Source organism: Vanessa cardui, chromosome 12 (genome assembly GCF_905220365.1).
Source record: "Vanessa cardui chromosome 12, ilVanCard2.1, whole genome shotgun sequence".
Taxonomy (NCBI): domain Eukaryota; kingdom Metazoa; phylum Arthropoda; class Insecta; order Lepidoptera; family Nymphalidae; genus Vanessa; species Vanessa cardui.
Window position 1 is genome coordinate 2,323,422 of NC_061134.1, and position 21,065 is coordinate 2,344,486.

Genomic DNA, 21,065 nt, shown 5'->3' on the forward strand with positions numbered 1-21,065 from the left:
GATGCTGGAAATTGGCTTGAACCCCCGATCTTTTGTCAAAATTGACGTGATCTAGACACTGGGCCATCGCGACTCTTGCATCCAAAATAATTGTTTATACGTATTAAAGTTGGACACATAAACATTTTTGCTACTTGAATATTTTAAAAATTAAAATACAAAGTTGAAAAACATCTGATTGCCTCTGCGTCAGCATGCGGAATATTTTAATGAAAATCACCATGCCTTGTTCGTGATTCAACGAGCAACTTCTTTTTTCTCATCCGGACTTCAACTCTTTTCAAAGGATACTAAGACCTTAATTTTACTGACTTCACAAGACGAGGTTAGCCGTCCTTTCGTTTCTTTGTGTTAGTTAGATGTGAAATATCTTTGACGATTTTTAACTTGTAATATTAACATTACATAGAATAAAATAAAGTTTCGTTCCGCTGTCTCTATGAATGCTTAGATCTTTGAAATTACACAATGGATTGTAATGCGGTTTTTTTAAATAAATAGAATGATTCAAGAGGAAGGTTAATATATACATGCTTAATATAGTAAGTAAACCCTATGAGAAAGATCAAAATAACAGTACTGTACACATTATAAAGATCTTCAAAAAAGTCAATTAAACATTCTGTAATATATTTTTTATCTGTCTATTTGCGAAGCCGAGGCGGGTTGCTAGTTAAATGTACGACTATATGATGTTTTATATAACGAAATGTATATCACACCATCAAATTGTGGATATCGTTAGGTTAATCTTACGAGATTGCAACCACCCAAATATTGGTAACTACTATATACTGTTTACAATTTTAAGCATTGCGAGTATTTACCTAGATTATAATCTTTAAGAATCAAGATGGCCCAGTGGTTAGAACGCCTGCATCTTAAACGATGATTTCGGGTTCAAACAAAGGCAAGCACCACTATATATATCTGCATAATTTGTGTTTATAATTCATTTCGTGCTCGGCGGTGAAGGTAAACATTGTGAGGAAACCTATATGTGTCTAATTCATCGAAGTTCTGCCACATGTGCATTCCACCAACCCGCATTGGAACAGCGTGATGGAATATGTTCCATCACGCTGTTTCCAACCCTTTCCTTAATGGAAGAGGAGGCCTTATCCCAGCAGTGGGAAATTTACAGGCTATTACTTTACTATAATCTTTTGAAGTGATTTGATGGCAAAGGAGTAAGGTCCCACCGATTGAATTTCCAACTAATTCGAGCAACTTCTTATTGATTTTGTTCTTCAGGCAATACAAAATAATAAAACTTCTTCTAATAACTGAACAACAAAGAAAAGTTCTTATACGCATTATAATGTATATTGTATTCTCAGGAAATAAAATAATGGTGACGGGATAAGGTGAATGACCTGCTCCACACGTGTTCGAGCAATTGAATGAGGCTTATCATATGTAGATTTTTCAGTTACTAAAAGCTAATAAACAGTTAAGGGTTATCTTCATATTATTTATAATAGCGTTTTCTATATATGTATATACTGATAATATCCCTTCTGTGTCAAATATAGTCAAAATTCTTGTTTCATCATAAATATACTATTATTACACGACGACATTTCTAAATTATGGACTTAACAACATTAAATGCTTAAATATATATGTATATACAAATATGAACTAAAACTAGTTACTGTATAAATCTTGACCGCGTGGGATGGTGGCAAGAATGCTAGCAGCATTTCCCCTTTGAATCGCAATTCCGATCCGCTGGGCAAAAAACGAACCAGCCCTCCTGTCACCAGTGGAGGCAATGAGGCGAGGTGTTAATTCTTATTTCTACTGCATTATACAGTAATATACGTTTACAGTTGTGTTGATTATACAATTATGGACTTGCTCTTTTTATGTCATAGATTAGGATGTTGTTTTAGGGAGTATCAACTGGGTCATATGACGGTAACAGGAGATATTAATTTAAATATTTGTATTTAACTAACATGACTTTGGTGTTGTCTTAAATTTTCGCGATTATTACACATTTAAATAAAACTAGTTATAACGGATTTGAATCTTTACAGCGTTCGTGGTCACGGGTAGACCCGTGACCACGAACGCTGTAAATTGCTCGAGACGTCGGGATGCCAAAAATAATTAATATACGCGATTCAAATCCGTTATAACTAGTTTTATTTAACATGACTTTGTATTATTTAAATGTTAAAAAAGAGTAACTACTGAGTTTCTTGCCGGTTCTTCGCGCTAGATTCACTTAATTTATAAAAATGATAAAAAGAAGCTTCACTTAATTTTAAAATGACGATTCATAAGTCCTTGTAAAAGCCTACTTGAATAAAGTTTATTTTGATTTTATTTGATTTTTTAATTTCACTGCTAATAAACATTGGTCCTCAAAGAAATATTAATCATACCGCATATCACAATGATGCAGTTAGACTGGATTATAATACTCAAAAGACGATACAAAGTTTTGCTGTTTGGTAGTAGTAGTAGAATGTCGTATAACATAATGGTACCTACCCAAAACGTTACCTATAGCCTATACTCAAGTGATCACGACGGATACACTTTCAGGGAATCAGCTGCGACGGAAATATGGAACTCAAGACGTACTCTAGTGCTGGGCGCGAGTGTACTCTTGATTGTACTGTTCGCAGCTCCTGTGCTCGTTGTGTTGTTGCAGCATACTCTTACCACAATACAGGTAAGCTTAAATCATTTACCATTTTTATTTACTATTTTATTACTTTAATGCGTACTATCTGTACCTCTTTTAATTCTTTTAAATAACTATCTATTTTAATAAAAAAATAAATATTTGATTTGAAAGCCGCACCAAGCGAGAAGAAACGGAAAGAAACTCGCTTAGTTGCTCAATCAGTCCTGTGATGGAATCCGAGTTGTTTCTAAAAAGTATTATTTTAATGAATGATAAGATTTGTAGATTAATTCAGTTTTATATTCCTTTTATACTAACTTAAATATAATTTATGTTATCCCTGTTTTAACTTATACATTTTAAATGAATATCAAACCTCAAAAATTGAGTGCAAATAAACAATTTTCAGATATTCACAGAATCCATAGAGCTGAGTACACAACAGCTGATGGCTGAGAAACAGAAGAGTGATATGCTGTTGTCGAGAATGTTGCCGATGCCGGTACTGAGGCGGCTGCGGGCTCAGAGGACGGTGCCGGCGGAGGCTTTCGACGCTGTCACCATCTACTTCAGCGACATCGTCGGCTTCACCAATATATCCGCAAACAGCACGCCCATGGAGATCATCAATATGTTGAACATGCTGTACAGGTCTGTGTAATTTGATCGTGATAAATATATTTATAGGAATTAGAAATACTTAACTATGACAGTTCGGTGACTATTATGTTTAACTGGTGAAGCGTATGGAAAGAAATGCTTATGTATGTTTATGTATGTGTAATAGGATAATATATAGGAAATATATTACTTAAACGCTGGAGTCCGATACCGTATACTCAATTAAAACTTATTTCTAAAACTGGTATAATATTGATATTAAGTAAAAGGAAAGTAACAGCCTGTAAATTGCCCACTGCTGGGATAAGGCCTCCTCTTCCATTGGAGTCTTTCGCATTCGTATCTTGTAGTTTGATGCTGATATGGCAGCACCTTTATGTATACTAAACCTAAGTCTAAATCTTGTCTTTACAAGGAAATATTTAAACAAACGTGGACTAATTACGTATGGCTGCCGTTGAGGATGCAGAATGAAACCGAACGAATTTAACTTATAATACGTGACAGTCTGTTCGATGTCAGAACAAAAAGTGAAGTTCTGTAGTCTGAATTACATGTTTATAACGAAATCAGTAAATCACTGAATGGTCCCCACGGTGTGGTGATTCTTGGTAGCGCTCGATGTTCGGGAGGTCTTGCGAAACAAAGCAGCGACGCTGGCAACAGGTGGTAGCTTCAAGGAATGCATGGTGTGATTATTTCTCACGGTATGGTAATTCTTGGTAGCGCTCGATGTTCGGGAGGTCTTGCGATTATTTCTTAACAGACTTATATTGAGCATTAAATTCAATATAAACAATTGTATCAGATTCAATTGATTTATGATTAAACATTCGGATATATTAATTAAAAGATAAACTTATTAAAAAGAATCATAGCAAGGTTATTACATGGGTTTTTTATTTATAGAGCCGAGATGGCCCAGTGGTTAGAACGCGTGCATCTTAACCGATGATTGCGGGTTCAAACCCAGGCAAGCATTACTGAATATTCATGAGCTTAATTTGTGTTTGTAATTCATCTCGTACTCGGCGGTGAAGGATAACATAGTGAGGAAACCTGCATGTGTCTTATTTCATAGAAATTCTGCCACATGTGTATTCCACCAACCCGCATTGGAAGAGCGTGTTAGAATATATTCCAAAACTTCTCCTGAAAGGGAGAGGAGGCCTTAGACGAGCAGTGGGAAATTTACAGGCTGTTGTTGATGCATAGGGTTATCGAAAACATAAATCATTAAAAACACTTGTACGTGTATAACCTACATTATATTATTTGTGTTTTTTTAAGCATATAAGTATTTGTTCAATATAACCATGTTAGTTTATCGGAATTTATCGATCATTATAGCAATCGTCAACGGTCATTCATGCCAATTTAAATACGATTACTTTTTTACGTTCCAGAATGTTCGATGATACAATAATGCATTACAATGTATACAAAGTGGAGACGATAGGCGACGCGTATATGGTCGTATCTGGACTACCACAAAGGAACGGTAAGTCATTGTTTCAGTATTGCAAAGGGAGGCATTTTATCACTAGATATCACACCTTTGACATATCACATATAGCATAAAGCCTTATTAAGTTAATGTATGCAATCTATTTATGTAGTCTTTTGTCTGAAAGCTTGATTTCCAAAACGAAAGAAATACCTCACGATGTAACTGTATAACGCTCTCATACTATTTTTATCATCAAAATATGAAGTCGTCATAACCGATTCAGGTAGCGATAGCTAATTAAAGAAGTGCTTCTGGACATATTTATGCACTAAAATACATCCTGCGTAGTCGACTGATGTAATCGAAATTAGTCAGGACGAAATTATCATCAAAAATTATTTACCATTACGATATATTTATTAAGACAGCTTTTCAAAAATACAAAATTAAAATAAACTTTATTCAAGTGGGCTTTTACAACCACTTTTGAATCGACATTTAACATTTAAGTGAAGCTACCACCGGTTCGGAAAGAAGATTCTACCGAGAAGAACCGGCAAAAAACTCAGTAGTTACTTTTTTTCAACATTTAAAATATACAATCATATTAGTTATATACAATTAATAATATATGTATGTAATGTCGCCTGGAAGATAACAGGTATTAATTCCAATTCATCTACAAAATCTTGTATCGAATAATATGCCTTTTTTACCAATGAATTTTTTTATAAACGATTTTAATTTAATTTATCGCGAATCCTCTATTCTATTACTACTGTCAGAGCATTAGCAAACAGACAAATCAATCATCAAATCACCATTATTGTAGGCAATCGCCACGCGTCTGAAATAGCGGACATGTCTCTGGCGCTGATGCGAAGCGTGCAGGGCGCATGCGTGCCGCACCGACCTCTTGAGATGCTGCGAGTGCGCGCTGGTGTCAACACCGGCCCTTGTGTAGCTGGTGTCGTGGGCGCTACTATGCCACGATACTGCCTCTTCGGTGACACGATCAACACCGCTAGTAGGATGGAGAGTACTGGGGAACGTGAGTTGTTAATCTTTTAACACCAAGAGAGAATGTTTAATGTGTACGGAATATTTTATTAATGAGGTGGTGATCTGATGGCGCTCTTCTAAATCCCAACCCTTGCCGGTTTCGATAGATCGAGCACTACGTAAATTTGAGGTGTCAGTTATTTTGCACCTTAAGCTCGTAAATTCACACATTAAGATATAAGCTCTTTGAACTCATTAAGGGACTAAACGGGATCCGTTTAGTCCCTTAATGAGTTCAAAGAGCTTCGGGCATCCATACCGATTTTTTTCCATTGAGAAACCTTCATTGAGAGATTAGGATGACTCATTTTAGTAGTGAAGATACAAGCCAGTGACGACTCAGAGTTGTAAATCAAAGTTACCCCATGTTGTATCCTGTCCGTGATGAGGACAGCCATCATACGTGATTTAGTAATAATTCCACATGGAACACACAACGATACCATTAATGGAACTGTCCTTAATTTATACTTATATTATTCATGTGAATGTAATTGTCTATCTGTGTGTCGGTCGCTCTTTCACGACCAAACCAATGAACAGAATTTGACGAAATTTGGCATGAAGCGAGTTTTAGTTTAATTAGTTTTTATTTTTTATTTTATGGAATAGGTTAGCGGACGAGCATATGGGCCACATGATGGTAAGTGGTCACCATCACCCAAAGATCACCTTACATCGTCAATGTGCTACCAACCTTGGGAACTAAGATGCTTGTGTCTGTAGTTACACTGGCTCACTCACCCTTCAAACCGGAACACAACAATACTGCGTACTGTTGTTTAGCGATAGAATATCTGATAAGTAGGTGGTTCCTACCCAGGCGGGCTTGCATAAAGCGCTACCACTAAATAAGTTTGAACTCTAAGGAAAAACATAGTCTATTTTTCTTGTATAACGCATGACAACCAATCGCATAAAACGCGACCGAAGCCGCAGACGACAACTCCTTACATATGTATAAATGTCGTACGATCTGGTCAGATGAATAATTAAGAACATTTTCTTGTTATTAACAGCAATGAAAATACATATATCGCACACGACGAAGACTGCTCTGGATATCATCGGGAATTACATGGTGGAGTCACGGGGAATGGTTGATGTGGCGGTAATTATCGCAATTAATGGCTTTTGCAAAATATTTGATTTAGATACGATTTTGAATATTGATAAGATAATTTATGTTGTGTTATCTCCTATATTCTTTTTAAAAATTGCATTAAATTTCGTCCATTAAATTGTTCTGCTATCGATATTATTAACATTCTTCAAATTAACAATATTACCTAATACATAGGCATCGTTATAAAGCAATTTAGTGACATAGGAATTTTAAGATTGATTATAGTTTGTCTGTATAAAACCTTCGAATAATTCATTGAAATTCATAATCTATCATTTACTTCTTCACCGAGTGATGGGTCACCCGGTGATAAGCGGTCACAATTTCCTGTAGACAAAAGTGCTGTGAAAAATATTAAACATACTTTATCATCATCAATGCGCCAATCTTGGGACCTAAGATGTTATGTCCTTTGTGCCGGTTACACTTGCTCACTCAAACTTAAACCGGTACTCAACATACTATGTACGGGCGTTAGAATTTGTTAAAAGTAAATATGGTCTTTGAAAAACCATACCAAAAAACCTTAGTACGCTTCCACATTATGTTCGGATGAGTTCGGTGGACTTTCCTCTAATCTGATGGAATCTCAATTAAAGTAAGCGTACATATCATTTTTCCAGGGGAAAGGCTTGATGGAAACCTTCTGGCTGCTCGGGAAAGTCGGGCAAGTGCAGATGGAGAGTCCAAGGTGTCGTTTGCAGGACTACGACCAGAATGTTCTAGAACTACTCATTAAATAGTTATATTTTGTTGTTGATTGATAAATTATTGAATAAAGAGTTCCGTTTTGTTTTTGATTATAATGATTTATTCTATAGTGGTTGAAAAATATTCATCTCTTAATCAAAATGATATTCTTGTCTCAATTCCAATTGAAACAGTTCAGTATAAGTCACTGAAGCGTGACAGAATCTAAATCATGCACTTTTATTAGCACGACTGAAACACTATTATGTGGTCTGCCTGTGTCTTAGAACCGACTTATGTGTTTGCTTTATGTATCTAATAATATCAATTATATATATATAAATTTTAACTTTGCTGAAATAACGTAAATCTTTATCAAATTTAAGTAGCTTTGAAATTATAAAAAATATAGAAGGAATCGGAGCAAGTGTCTGCCATTGAATTTTTCTATATATTTTAAGATATCAAAAGTGCAGACTTGCTGCAATTACGATTTGAAGGTCAATTTTTATGCCTTTCGACTCCATGTCACGCTCTAAGGAACCGTCTATAGGAATGGTGAACCTCAATTTTCCCAACAGCGGGTGAGGTGTTCACCTGATAGTAATTTGGAGCTTGCTACTATACCGCAAGTGTGCCGATCACTGGCTCTTGGACTATAACTTGTATAATTATTACGTTCGTGTATAATATGTAAACTCTTTAATACCTTCAAAAGACAAAAAGTGAACGTAAGATTAAGGTAAGTTAATAATAATTTTAACTTTTTATTTCTAGTCTAGTCTAGTTCTAGTAGAAGTCGCGGGCAAATAAAAGCATTGCATAAATTCACTCAAATTATAAAAATTTTATTAATAATATTCTTAAAATCTTTCTTTACGTCAGTAATGCTTTTCCAACTATTCCAAGATACTGTCTCCCTTGACTGGCTCACTCACACTTCAAAGGAAGACACACAATACACATTTAAGTTAGTCGAATAACCGATAAGCGAAATATACATAATATATGTAATTGTTTCAATATATTGGTTCACATTTTCCTTATCTAGAGTTTCCATTTTACCGAGAAGTTATAATAATGATTCTTAGCGAGAAACTAAGCTGATCGTTATTGGAATAAGTCAAGAGACTTACTTCACGAGATAGAATAAGAATTTATTCATTTTTTAATTATAACATACAGGATGTTCCGGAATGCGACGTCAAGCCGGTACCAGATGATAGGCCAGGTCATAACACGATGACGTCGCATTTCGAGACACCTGTATAAAATCGACAACCGATCATTTCTTCCGTACAACATGCGTTGCATTTTTCACGTTTTTGTACATCTCGTAGTATTTCTATAAGAACCCTCGTTCGAATTTCAAAACTTCAAATTATTAATTATCTAGATATATATTTTTAATGAATACATTATTTATTTTGATAAAGGTATATATCAACGTTGTGACAATTAAATAAAAATTAAGATGTCTTTAATTTCATCCCTTTTTTTCTAAACATAGTAATATGTGTCGTCACTAACTTTCATTAGACATTTTGGAGGCGTAAAATTCTATCATACAATAATTAATATGATGAGTATCTATTATAGATGTGGCAGTGTTCGCTTTGAAAGCGACTGGACCGCCAATGTTGTCTCAATTATGATGCTCTATATGTGCTTAATTTGTGTTTATAATTCATCTCGTGCTCGCCGGTGAAGGTAGTGTTGCATGTGTCTAATTTTATCGAAATTCTGCCACATTTGCATTCCACCAACCCGTGGTGGAATATGTTCCAAACCCTCTCCTTAATGGAAGAGGAGACCTTAACCCAGCAGTGGGAAATTCACAGACTGTTACTTTACTTTAATTTTATACTCTATGTTAGGGATTTTATGGTTCTCTAATATGAGGATATGAATACGCAAATATGAATAATATTTGAGCGGGTTCGAAACGTTTCAATGATGAAGATTATTTAGAAGTTATAAAGTAAAAGATGAGGAAACTATTTGTTGGTTATTTTTTTATTGAATGAAATTATTTTGGATATATTTTTATTATCGGAACGTTATAATGTCCCCGACCTATGTCAGTCATAAAACTATGAATACGAATTTACGTGCATTGGAACGTGGTGGAATATGTTCCAAACCTTCTCTTCAAAGGTAGAATATTTTAAATATATATTATTTGCCACATGTTTTTATTATAGATTATGTATATACTATTTAAAATATTTAAAAAAATGCCAGTGTGGGCCACGTCTCCCAAGAAGACGAATGAAATCCATCAAATGAATCTTTAGTATAAAATATAAATCGCCAAAATGTTTAAAAAAAAAGGAAGAAGAAACCTTAGCCCAGCAGTGGGGAATATTTATAGCATGACAGCCATAATGTTGGATAAATATCTCGATCTATATTAATATTATAAATGTGAAAGTAATTTTGTCTATCTGTATGTAGCGCTTTTCTTTTTGTACATTGGGGAAAAAACAAAGAAACAAAACTTACCTTCTCAACACGAGTATATATTCCAAGAAACAATATATTATTTATAGCATGTGCTGAACAGCTGGGCGTAAGTTCAAGGTTAACACGGAGCGATGACATTATGACATAATACGTCATGAATTCCTTACACAAGCGTCATATCGTGACTCAATCGTAAGGAAGGTCGGCTCTGGTCACTTTAGATGACACAAGTTAATTTAACTATAATTGAAACTTTACGAATCAGTTTGATTGTTTGGTTTATGAACATCTTTAAAATTAAAGCGACTTATTTACAATTTTCGAAGAAAATAAGGTTTTGTATGAAGAGAAAAACTGCAATATGTAGTAATTTAGGCCCCCACAAGGTGGTCCGATGACTTGGTGAAAGTCGCAGGAGCCGCTGGTTGCGGGTTGCACAAGACCAGGCGTTGTGGGGATCTTTGAGGAAGGCCTATGTACATTGTACAGCAGTGGAATATCAAACAGCAATTAGTACTTGAATGTAAAGTAACAACATATAAAGGAACAATTGCTGGGATAATACTTCTCATCCCTTTTCCAATTAGATACAAACAGATTTCGAGATTATTATAAGCCACGCTTTATTATTATATATCTCAAACCATGTAACCTCTGTATCAAATAATAGCTATTATATGTATTTATTATATGTAATAGTTATTATAGTATATTATAAGTTCTAAGAATAAAATCCATTTAATCGTGGAAATCATTAAATCAGGATTAGCCTTATTTTTTTAGTTCTAAATTCCAATTTGGTAATTTTTCTCTATCCCTTAAATATTTAAACGTTATATGCACGCAACAGACCTTAGACTAAAGATAATAATAAGTAAGCTTGAGATATTGTCGTGTTCATCGCATCGGAATACTCTTTTTTATATGGTATAGGTTGGCGGACTAACATATGGGCCACCTAATGGTAAGTGGTCGCCATCACCCATAGACAATGACGCTGTAAGAAATATTAACTATACCTTACATCATCAATGCGCCATCAACATTGGGAACTAAGATGTTATGTCCCTTGTACCTGTAGTTACACTGGCTCACTCACCCTTCAAACCGGAATATAACAATACTGAGTACTGTTATTTGGCGGTAGAATAACTGATGAGTAGGTGGTATCTACCCAGACGGGCTTGCACAAAGCCCTAACATCAAGTAACTCTAAAGGATTATTAACAATGCATTAAATGCAAGGAAGGTACTAGGTAGTGGAATGCACATGTGGCAAAATTTCGATGAAATTAGACATGCCGGTTTCCTCACGATGTTTTCCTTCACCGCCGAGTACGAGATAAATTATAAACACAAATTAAGCACATAAATATATAGTTGTGCTTGCCTGGTTTTGAACACGAAATCACCGGTTAAGATGCACGCGTTCAACCAACTGAGCCATCTCGGGTGACCGCTTACCATCACACTACGATTTGTATCTCGACAACATGTATTCAAAATATCATATTCGGTTAATTACTTAGGGAAAAACAAACAATCTCACAGTAACATTTTTAATATTAATTAAGCGTACAGCCGTCTTATATCATAGATATACTCAGCCTGACTCATTTACAAGCCCTTAAATGTCAAGCGAAATGCATCTTCCCTGTTGCGGGGAATTTTATTATGAGCATTCGATGACATAATTTTAATACGAACTTATAATAATATACTCTTAATAAGAAAATGTTTTTTCAATTGACAATAATTTTGTATGTTATTACATATTAAAAATAAAACTGTATAAAACAACAAATATTATTATAACGAATTATTTAAAAAAAAAAGGGGACAAGTGCGACGGTTGGTAGAATGCACATGACATTCCACCAACCCGTATCGGAACAGCGTGGTGGAATATGCACCAAACCTTTGCCTCAAATGGAGAGGAGGCCTTTGTTGTTGTAGTTATAAATGTTTTTGAATTGTTTCGTCAATGTCTTATCGTCAGTTCAGTTGAACTGCAGATAGTACCAGGATATCCTTTCGAATTAGAGATGGATATTTTTATCCTTCTTTCCCTTTAGAATATCCTCTGTTATTCCGGCATGTAAAATTTTTATCCTTATATAACATGCGATCAATGCATGCAGTCCCTATGGTCAGTTCATTGCATGTTTAAAAGACGAATCCAGACAATTTACAATTGTATCATATTATTCGAATTACGTAATCAAAGCAAATAGCTTCACTTAATTGTAAAATGACGATTCAAAAGTGCTTATAAAAGCCTACTTGAGTGAAGTTTATTTTGATTTTGATTTTGAAAATTTTTATGTGTCGTTTTGGCGAAAACTTTATTCCGCCAAATTTTCAATTTTTGTATGTCGAAAATGTATGTAAAAAAAATGTAACATATAATTTTAAATATGATATAAAATAGATATTTACATTAATTTGCATTATATTTTCCCGTATGTCATGGGAAGTCTGTGTTCTATTTGACTTATCAGTGACTCAATATATGCACCCTGAGGATAATAAATACAGTAGAGGTAAGTTATCATAAATCGGTAAAAATTATTGCAATAGTTAATATTCTGGTTATCACGATACACCGATCCTCAGATTATAGATTTGTATTGAATACGTAATGTATCTTTGCCCGATTACAGGTTTAGTAATTCTTTTATCCGACAATGTATATTTTTTTACAATAAAATCCTAAAACACGTTTATTATATATATTCAATTGTAAAATTCAAAAGAATTGTTACAGAGCGTTTGTGTGCTAGATGATAGTATAAAATTTACTGCGAATGAGATGATGAAAATATATTAATTGTTATTGTATGAAAAAATCATTTTTAAAAAGTCCCGTTGACTTTCTTTGGCCGGTTCTTCACAAGTCTAAAGTTCTTTTTCCATAATTGGCGAATCTTCATGAATCATCTTGCCTATCAATTAGCAGATAACGCTTCCATATTGAATAAATACTTTGACTTTAACATTTTTGACTCTCCATTCAATGTGTGTGTGCGTTTTATAGTATATCTAAAGTGAGGCACAAATGGTTCATCTGATGGTAAGTTGTCACCATCGCCCATAGACATCGGCGCTTTAATCCAATCCTTAGATAGAATAAAATAAGCGATTACTACTTAAGATGTCGTTAAATGGTACCCACTGGAAGCTTTACTAGTATGTGCCGTGTAAATAGGTGTAATGCAGTGCCTGTGCCGAGTACTTTACTAGTATGTGCCGTGTAAATAGGTGTAATGCAGTACCTGTGCCGAGCCGATACCAGTAGCCAGTAAACTATTTCGAATCGATTAAAAAACGAGTTATAACAAATCAACTGAATTATTAAATGAATGTAATATGCTTCTTCTTAAAATTCTAGGAAGGAAGTATACAATACCTCAAAATTTGTTACAAAAAATACTATTATCTCCAAATCAAATATCCCTTCGCGGTATATTATAATTCTATACAATTTTGTTTCAAATGTAGGTATTATTTTGTTATCTAATAATATTATTTCAGAAAGTTTTTGTCATTGTTATATATTTTGTAATCATTTCGTGATATTTTACACTTACTAAATGATAAAGGACTACTAAGGATCCCAAATTTTATACGCTTTTATTTGCAATTTGAATTACAATCATTTGCTCCGATTCTATGGATTCGAGATTTACCATGTCGGTTTCCATGTTGGTCCTTTGAAATGTATGTATTTATATCTTACCATTAATGATACGCATGACTGGATTCAACTACCATAATTGACTACACAGCGAACTACTAAACTGCCAAAACTACACGAAGTGAAGACACACTTCACTACAGGAATTCGGTTCATAAAAGTTTCTTATTAAAAATAAATGATTTTTTTTCTTATTATATTTTACATTTATCGCTCGAACAGTCAAATTCATGATTTTGACTCGAGAATAATGAAGTTTAAGTTCAACCGTAAATAGTGAAAATTCTTCTATAAATAACATAAGAGAATCATCAACTTGCCTGTAGGGCTTTGTGCAAGCCCGTCTGGGTAGGACAGCCCACTCAAATATATCGCATAGCCGTAATACTTTATATAGGTTGTATTCCGATTACTGAGTTTCTTATCGGTTCTTCTCGGTAGAACCTACTTACCGAACAGGTGGTAGCTTCACTTAATTGTTAAATGACGATTCAAAATTGCTTGTAAAAGAATAAAGTATATTTTGATTTATGATTTTATTTTTTTAATTGAAGGGTGAGTGCGCCAGTTTAAATACAGACACAAGTGAGATAGAGCGCATAGGAGATGTAAGGAATTATTAAAATTTCTAAGCGTAAATATCTATGCCGTGGTCACTTTTCATCTGGTCGTCCATTTTCCAAAAATAATATAAAATGATAGTAATGTGACTAGCTTATCACTAGAACAAATGAAAAGTCAAATTATGCCTGGAGAGAACCTCAGTTCACAAAGCCCGGGGTTGAAATCAAGGGCAAAAATTCTTATTTTCTGTCAACATTCTCAGAAAAAGTCTGAAGTTTTGAAGTATACTCTCCCATTAGAGAAAGTTTAAAATTTAAAGAAAGTGTGACAGAGTACAGTTATATTTGCGCAAAAATAATGTTGTGAATTAATTATAGTTTTAGTAACAATCTTGACCGATGTCAACCACAGAGTCCATATTAAATGACCTACAGTGATAAAACCGATCAAAGTAACCATAAATATTTTATTTACATCTCATTAATAGGAAAATCTCGATATCTTTCATAAATCTAGATACACGGTAGCGTATCAACCAAGTTCAAGTTAAAGTAATTACAAGCGCCACGATAAAATTATAATAAAACAAAAATTAAATCTCATACAGTTGAAACCCCAATTATAAAAACCTATTATGAAATGAGAAATATGTAAATGGATTATATCAGAAAACCCCAGAAACACTATGCTAGCTGTAAAGGTAGGGCGTGTTAAACCAGTTTAAAAGTGACGTGAAAACCCAGCCAGCGTGTGTTTATCGTTATCCTCTAAAGCCTTGGAGATAATAAGACGTGTTGATGCATATTTTATCACACAACGACACGCGACTAAGGAATTCACGATATATATGTAATATACAACTAGCTGTACCCGCGACTTTGTGTTTAGTCATTACAAAAGTACACACTGAGATAAAGACGTAATATTTTCATCTTAATAATAATAGTTTTTTATGTCTCCTTATTACGTGAGTTATCTTCCAGTAAAAGTTACAGAGATTAGCCGGAACAAACAGCCAGATGAACGGATAGACAAAAATGGTAATAATATATTATATTAGTACATGTACAAATATTTAGTAATAAGCAAGTTTTATTTTATAATATTACAAACAGACACTCCTATTTTATTATATGCAAAGACTAAGTCGTGTGCCTCCACCTGTACCTCCCCTTACATTTCCTCAATTAGTCAACGCATTTAAATACGGTTTTTCACTAGACATACATAGTAATAAACAAGGTATGTTCATGTACATCACTAGCTTTTGCCTGCGACGTAGTCCGCATAAAAGTTGATAATATTAGTAAATTCACGCTATTATCAGTAAGTGAAGAACTTTAGAATGTCAGATTAAAGGTAAGATTATAATCTTAGTATGCAGTTACCTAGATGCAGTCGAATCTTTACATCGTCGATCCCACAGTGCCTTAAGACGAAAATCTTCAAACAGTCCGTCCTACCCGTCATGACATACGGAGCCAAAACGTGGACACTGACGACAAGGCTAGTCCACCAGTTTAAAGTCGCTCAAAGGGCTATGCTCGGGTTTTCTCACGGTGGAGTGACGATATACGCAAGGCGGCAGGCAGGAGCTGGATGCGAGTAGCCGGAGAAAGACCACAGTGGCGTGCACTTGGAGAGGCCTATGTCCAGCAGTGGACAAAAATAGGCTGATAATGTGATGTATGATGTGATGCAGTTACCGTAAATTTCGAGGTATTTGATCATAATTTTGTCACTGGTTTATTTAAAGATATCAGTTTTTAAGATGTTTCTTTAAATCAAATGATCTAAAGAAGAATTTTATACATAGGTAATCTATATCCAATAGTACTCCTCTGATAATACAATATAGGCTATCTAATACTTAAATGTTTTTTCGAAAATTACTAGTAGTTTCCGAGACTAGCGCGACTCTACATAAGATAATACATGAAAACATCGTACAAGACTAACTTGGTGGTAGAGCTTTGTGCAAGCCCGCCTGAATAGGTACCACCCACTCATCAGATATTCTACCGCTAAACAACAGTACGCAGTATTATTGTGTTCCGGTTTGAAGGGTGAGTGAGCCAGTGTAATTACAGGCACAAGGGACATAGCATCATAGTTTCCAAGGTTGGTGGCGCAATAAAGATTTAAGGAAAAGTTAATAATTCTTACAGCGTCATTGTCTGTGATTTTCTTTAAAAAAAAAGAAAGTAGTTGATCATAGAAATATTTATTGAAAAGATCACAACAGCGTGTACTTATCTCCTAAGGCATACTTATGGTAACAGATTATTAAAAGCCAGAGTGAAGTGAAGTGAATATGATGAATGTTTATATACACAATATTCGCTGTCATTATATTTTGAAATTTGTCTGAGCAAAGGTTAATATTTGTCGAAAAAAACCACAAGTATAAAAAATACATATTTATTTCAAATTATAAAAGCAATCAGTCTTCAAGGAAAAATGAACATTATTAATTGAATAATAAATAACAATATAAATATTTCAAATAAATGTTAATCTTAGCGTAAATTAATTATACAAATAACAGCCGATTTATATCACTTGTAGATAATAGAATGCTTATTACAGATCTGACTTGTCACACACTCACAAAAATAAATTATGTATTTATTTATTTACTCACACATACAAAATACAACAAGCACTGGATATACAGCAAAAACAAAAACATTCTTATCACTAGCGATCTCATCTCGGCGAACTTATTAACTATAACTTATTAAAAGTATTAAAAATATGAAGCAAATTACAGAAAATCAACTTGGCTAGTTAATAAAGAACACTTGACAATAATTTTGTCATATTATATAAGAATTAAAAGTGTCTTTGACAATTGCATTGAATTAAAAGTAATAATAATTTATTAATAACTTCCTTACGAGCTTTTAATCATCCTCATTGCGTTTATAAAATTATAACGTAATAATTATATTATTATTATTATTATGCATTTGTTTGATACATTATTAATGAGAAACACATCACTGTTGATATTATTTGACGTGAATTAACGGGAAATACATTTATATATAGTTTATTTATGAATGGCACTTCGATTAACATATACAAACATATACGTAGGGATAACCCCGCTATGATACAGGAAACAACAAAACCTTTTATTAGGCAGGTGAACTGACAAGGGGCTACCGAGTCACTGCTTTGCAGTGATAAAACTTACTAAAATTACCTTAATCTATTTACTAGAAATTACTTATTTATATCACATAAATAAATATTTATAAATAGCATCTTTAAACCAGCTAAAGATACATTAAAGCTATTATGTATTAGATAAAGCTAGACGATTTAAAAAAGTCACTACATTTATAGTCATAATATTATAATATTTATGAAACAATGACCTGGCTAGTTTTCATAAATAGTCTAATAGCTTAATAAATCAGGTAGAAGGCTATTGAGGTATAGAGTTGATAGTTAAATTATATTTATGCTCTTATATTATTCAGTCTTAGCCAAAGTATGGACTATAGCAGAGTCTTCAAGAGCTTAGTAATACTTCACACATCAAGTTTAATTTATAAGATATACATATGTAAGAGAAGGTTCGTCACCTTAAGATGTATTTTCGTGTGCTCAGTATGAGCGATAATCTGATTTACCAATCGAGAATGACATATTGCATCGCAATGACTTGATCTTTAGATTCAAAAGGCACTAAGAGTTTAAGACTTGATAAAGGATTGAATTTAACTGACGAAGGTTTTCTTACCCTGACTGTACATATTTTAAGATATAAGTTGACTGACGGATATATGAGCCACCATAGTGCTGTAAGAAGTACTCAACGCACCTTACATCACCAACGTGTATCTAACTTTAGGAGCTGAGATGTTGTGTCCCTTGTGCCTGATGATCCGCTGGATCTTTCACCCTTCAAACGGGACCGGGACGGAACATGCTATATTATGTTGCTTGACGGACGTTGGACACCCCAGACGGGCTTACACAAAATTCTACCACCAAGTAAAATTACATATATCAAGAATCAACTTATAATACTATCACTGGTCTATTTGTTTTTAATAAACGCTTTCGTCTAGTTCATCTGCTTATACTAAATTCTGCTCTAGTAGATCTAGAACACTTGTCAGCTATAGGACTCTGGGAACTGATCCGCCATGCAGGAGTGACGTCACGTCAGCGCCGGAAGTGACATGCTCAATCTCATTCCCGTTTCATCCCATTCATTTCATCCTAGTTGCGATCTATGGAGGTATTGTTGATTTAATTTTTTTGATGACGCCTGTTGTTTCGATTAAATTTCCTCCTGTGAACAAGAAAAAAATGATATTAATATTTTAATTGTATTGCAATGTTTTAATTATATAATATATTGTCAAATACAATCACAGATTCTAGTATAGATGATTAAATAAAGTTGTAGTTTGAACCACTTTGGTTTCTTCGCTAGAAATCTATATGGTTAATGATTATTGGCGTAGCATATTATTATATAGTATTTATTGAAATATAGATCTCTATAATGAAGCAAATATTATGTAACACAAGATAATATCACTGGCTAGCCGTACTATTTATTGACTGTTAACAGGAATATCTTAACATTTTTGTACTTATGTGAAAATTTTAATACTAAAATTTAGTAATACAACTTTAATTTACAACATTAATTTACAACTCATTGTGTTACAGTACGCACAAATATAATTGGAATAATTTAGAGTATTCTTTTAATTTTTTATGGGTTTTCTAATTTTTATTTTAATTTACATGCAAGATTTTTCGTCACATAGTTGACTTATTGTGTGTGTGCACGCACACAAATTAACAGTATTAGTTTATTTGACATAGAAATAGGAATACTATGTCACATATTTTTTTGCTGTATAAAAAGGTACTTTTAAGCAAATCTCCATTTCAATATTTGGCGGAAAAACTCTTAAATTATGTCAATATATTATTTGCTGATATTCCAAATCCTTTATTATCAAATTCAATCATAACATTAAATCATAAACTTGAAAGGGCAATCATCATTATCTGTTGAACGAGTTTTTGTTGATTTTCATTTATTTTACGATGCAACTTAATTTACTGTAATAAAAAGACTTCTTACAATTCTTTTATAATAATATGTTATAACTTCCAAATCGTATATAAATATAATACATCATTAAATATTATAAAGGCATTATATTATGTTTTAGTTGTCACTTAAATTTAAAATGACATAATAAAAAAAAAAATCTTACTTTTTCTCAGGCACGCAAAGAGGTCCTATTCGATTATTCGATCCAGAGCATATGTGCACACGTGCAATTTCACGTTTCATTCTCAACACATTTTCACCATTCACTCGAGGATTAACATCGGCTGGTAAAATAGAACGAATGATTTTAGAATCGAACGGACCGATCGTTCGACATTCGACGCACTCTCTCATCGCGGTGAGCGCCACACACACAGCACACAAGAGGATAATTGACTTCATTTCGCGTGTGATATCCAGCGACTGATGATTTTGTTGGAGTGTTCACATGTTTTATACAACGCTCTGGCGACTCATAGTGTGAATCATGAGTTACAGTGTCTCAATTGTTAAAATCCAATTGACGCTATAAAAAACCTAAAATGTACATAAATCTTTTACCTTATAAGGCAAGACCATTTATTTAAAATAGTTGTTATCATTAGATTTGAAAAAAAATTACGAACAAATATAAAATTTTATTAATTAGTGTCTATTAATTAGACATTTGAGGCCGATACTGAAATCAATTAAAACAATAAATTGCTTCAACAAACTAGTTTAATATTTATATTCTTGCAATTTTATCTATAAATTGTTTCTTAGACATTAGTACTCTGTAAGTGAAACAAACAAAAGAACATCACAGTACCTTCATTCGCTTCGACACAGTATTTTCTCTTTTTAAATGTTGTAAAAAAAGGTTTAATATATGACAAAATATTGTAAGTAATAAATTGTAAGTAGTCACCATCACCCATATACAATGACGCTGTAAGAAATATTAACCTTACATCGTCAATGTGCCACTAACCTTGGGAACTAAGATGTTATGTCCCTTGTGCCTGTAGTTACACTGGCTCACTCACCCTTCAAATGGGAACACAACAATACTGGGTACTGTTATTTGGCGGTAGAATAATTGATGAGTGGGTGGTACCTACCCAGACGGGCTCGCACAAAGCCCTACCACCAAGTAGAGATTAAAGTGTAGTATATCTGTTCTTTTCAGCTTAATAAATTAATTTAGATGTATATATAATACAGATATCATTAAAATAAAAATCGTTGGCGAACAATGACGGTTTTTTTTTTATTTTGCAACATATGTTTCACATTTGTATTCAAATTTGTAAATTATTGTTATTGTGTAAAATATTATATAGTTCGCTTTGGCTGACTGATTTGATTAAAATGCATTGTATAAGAAAAGAAATCTGAAGATAAACTTGTATACTAAATATCAAGACTATGGAAAATAAATAAATTATAGAGAATACAAAAAAAATATTTAAGCTCATGTTAAAAAAATCTTTAATAAATTAAGTATATCGTTCAGTAAAACGATTCACAGATCATAAACCTGTTTTTACATAAATGGTTAAACAAATAGGTTCCGAATCGAAGGTTAATTAGTTTAATCGAAAACTAGTATGATAACTAACAAAAAGCGCTTGTAAAAATTTACCTTTCCCCGAATTATATTATGTC

General features: G+C 33.4%; 1 protein-coding gene across 1 annotated transcript in view; it reads left to right on the forward strand.

The window, feature by feature from the left end:
* Positions 1 to 7,704, forward strand: part of LOC124534483 (atrial natriuretic peptide receptor 2-like) — a 36,497-nt gene extending 28,793 nt beyond the window's left edge. The window contains exons 6-11 of the mRNA XM_047110386.1: positions 2,560 to 2,689; positions 3,054 to 3,295; positions 4,672 to 4,766; positions 5,548 to 5,766; positions 6,797 to 6,888; positions 7,527 to 7,704. Of these exons, the coding sequence (XP_046966342.1) occupies positions 2,560 to 2,689; positions 3,054 to 3,295; positions 4,672 to 4,766; positions 5,548 to 5,766; positions 6,797 to 6,888; positions 7,527 to 7,646 (898 nt within the window). The 3' untranslated portion in view covers positions 7,647 to 7,704. The remainder of the gene's footprint in view (positions 1 to 2,559; positions 2,690 to 3,053; positions 3,296 to 4,671; positions 4,767 to 5,547; positions 5,767 to 6,796; positions 6,889 to 7,526) is intronic.
* The last annotated feature ends 13,361 nt before the right edge of the window (positions 7,705 to 21,065 follow it).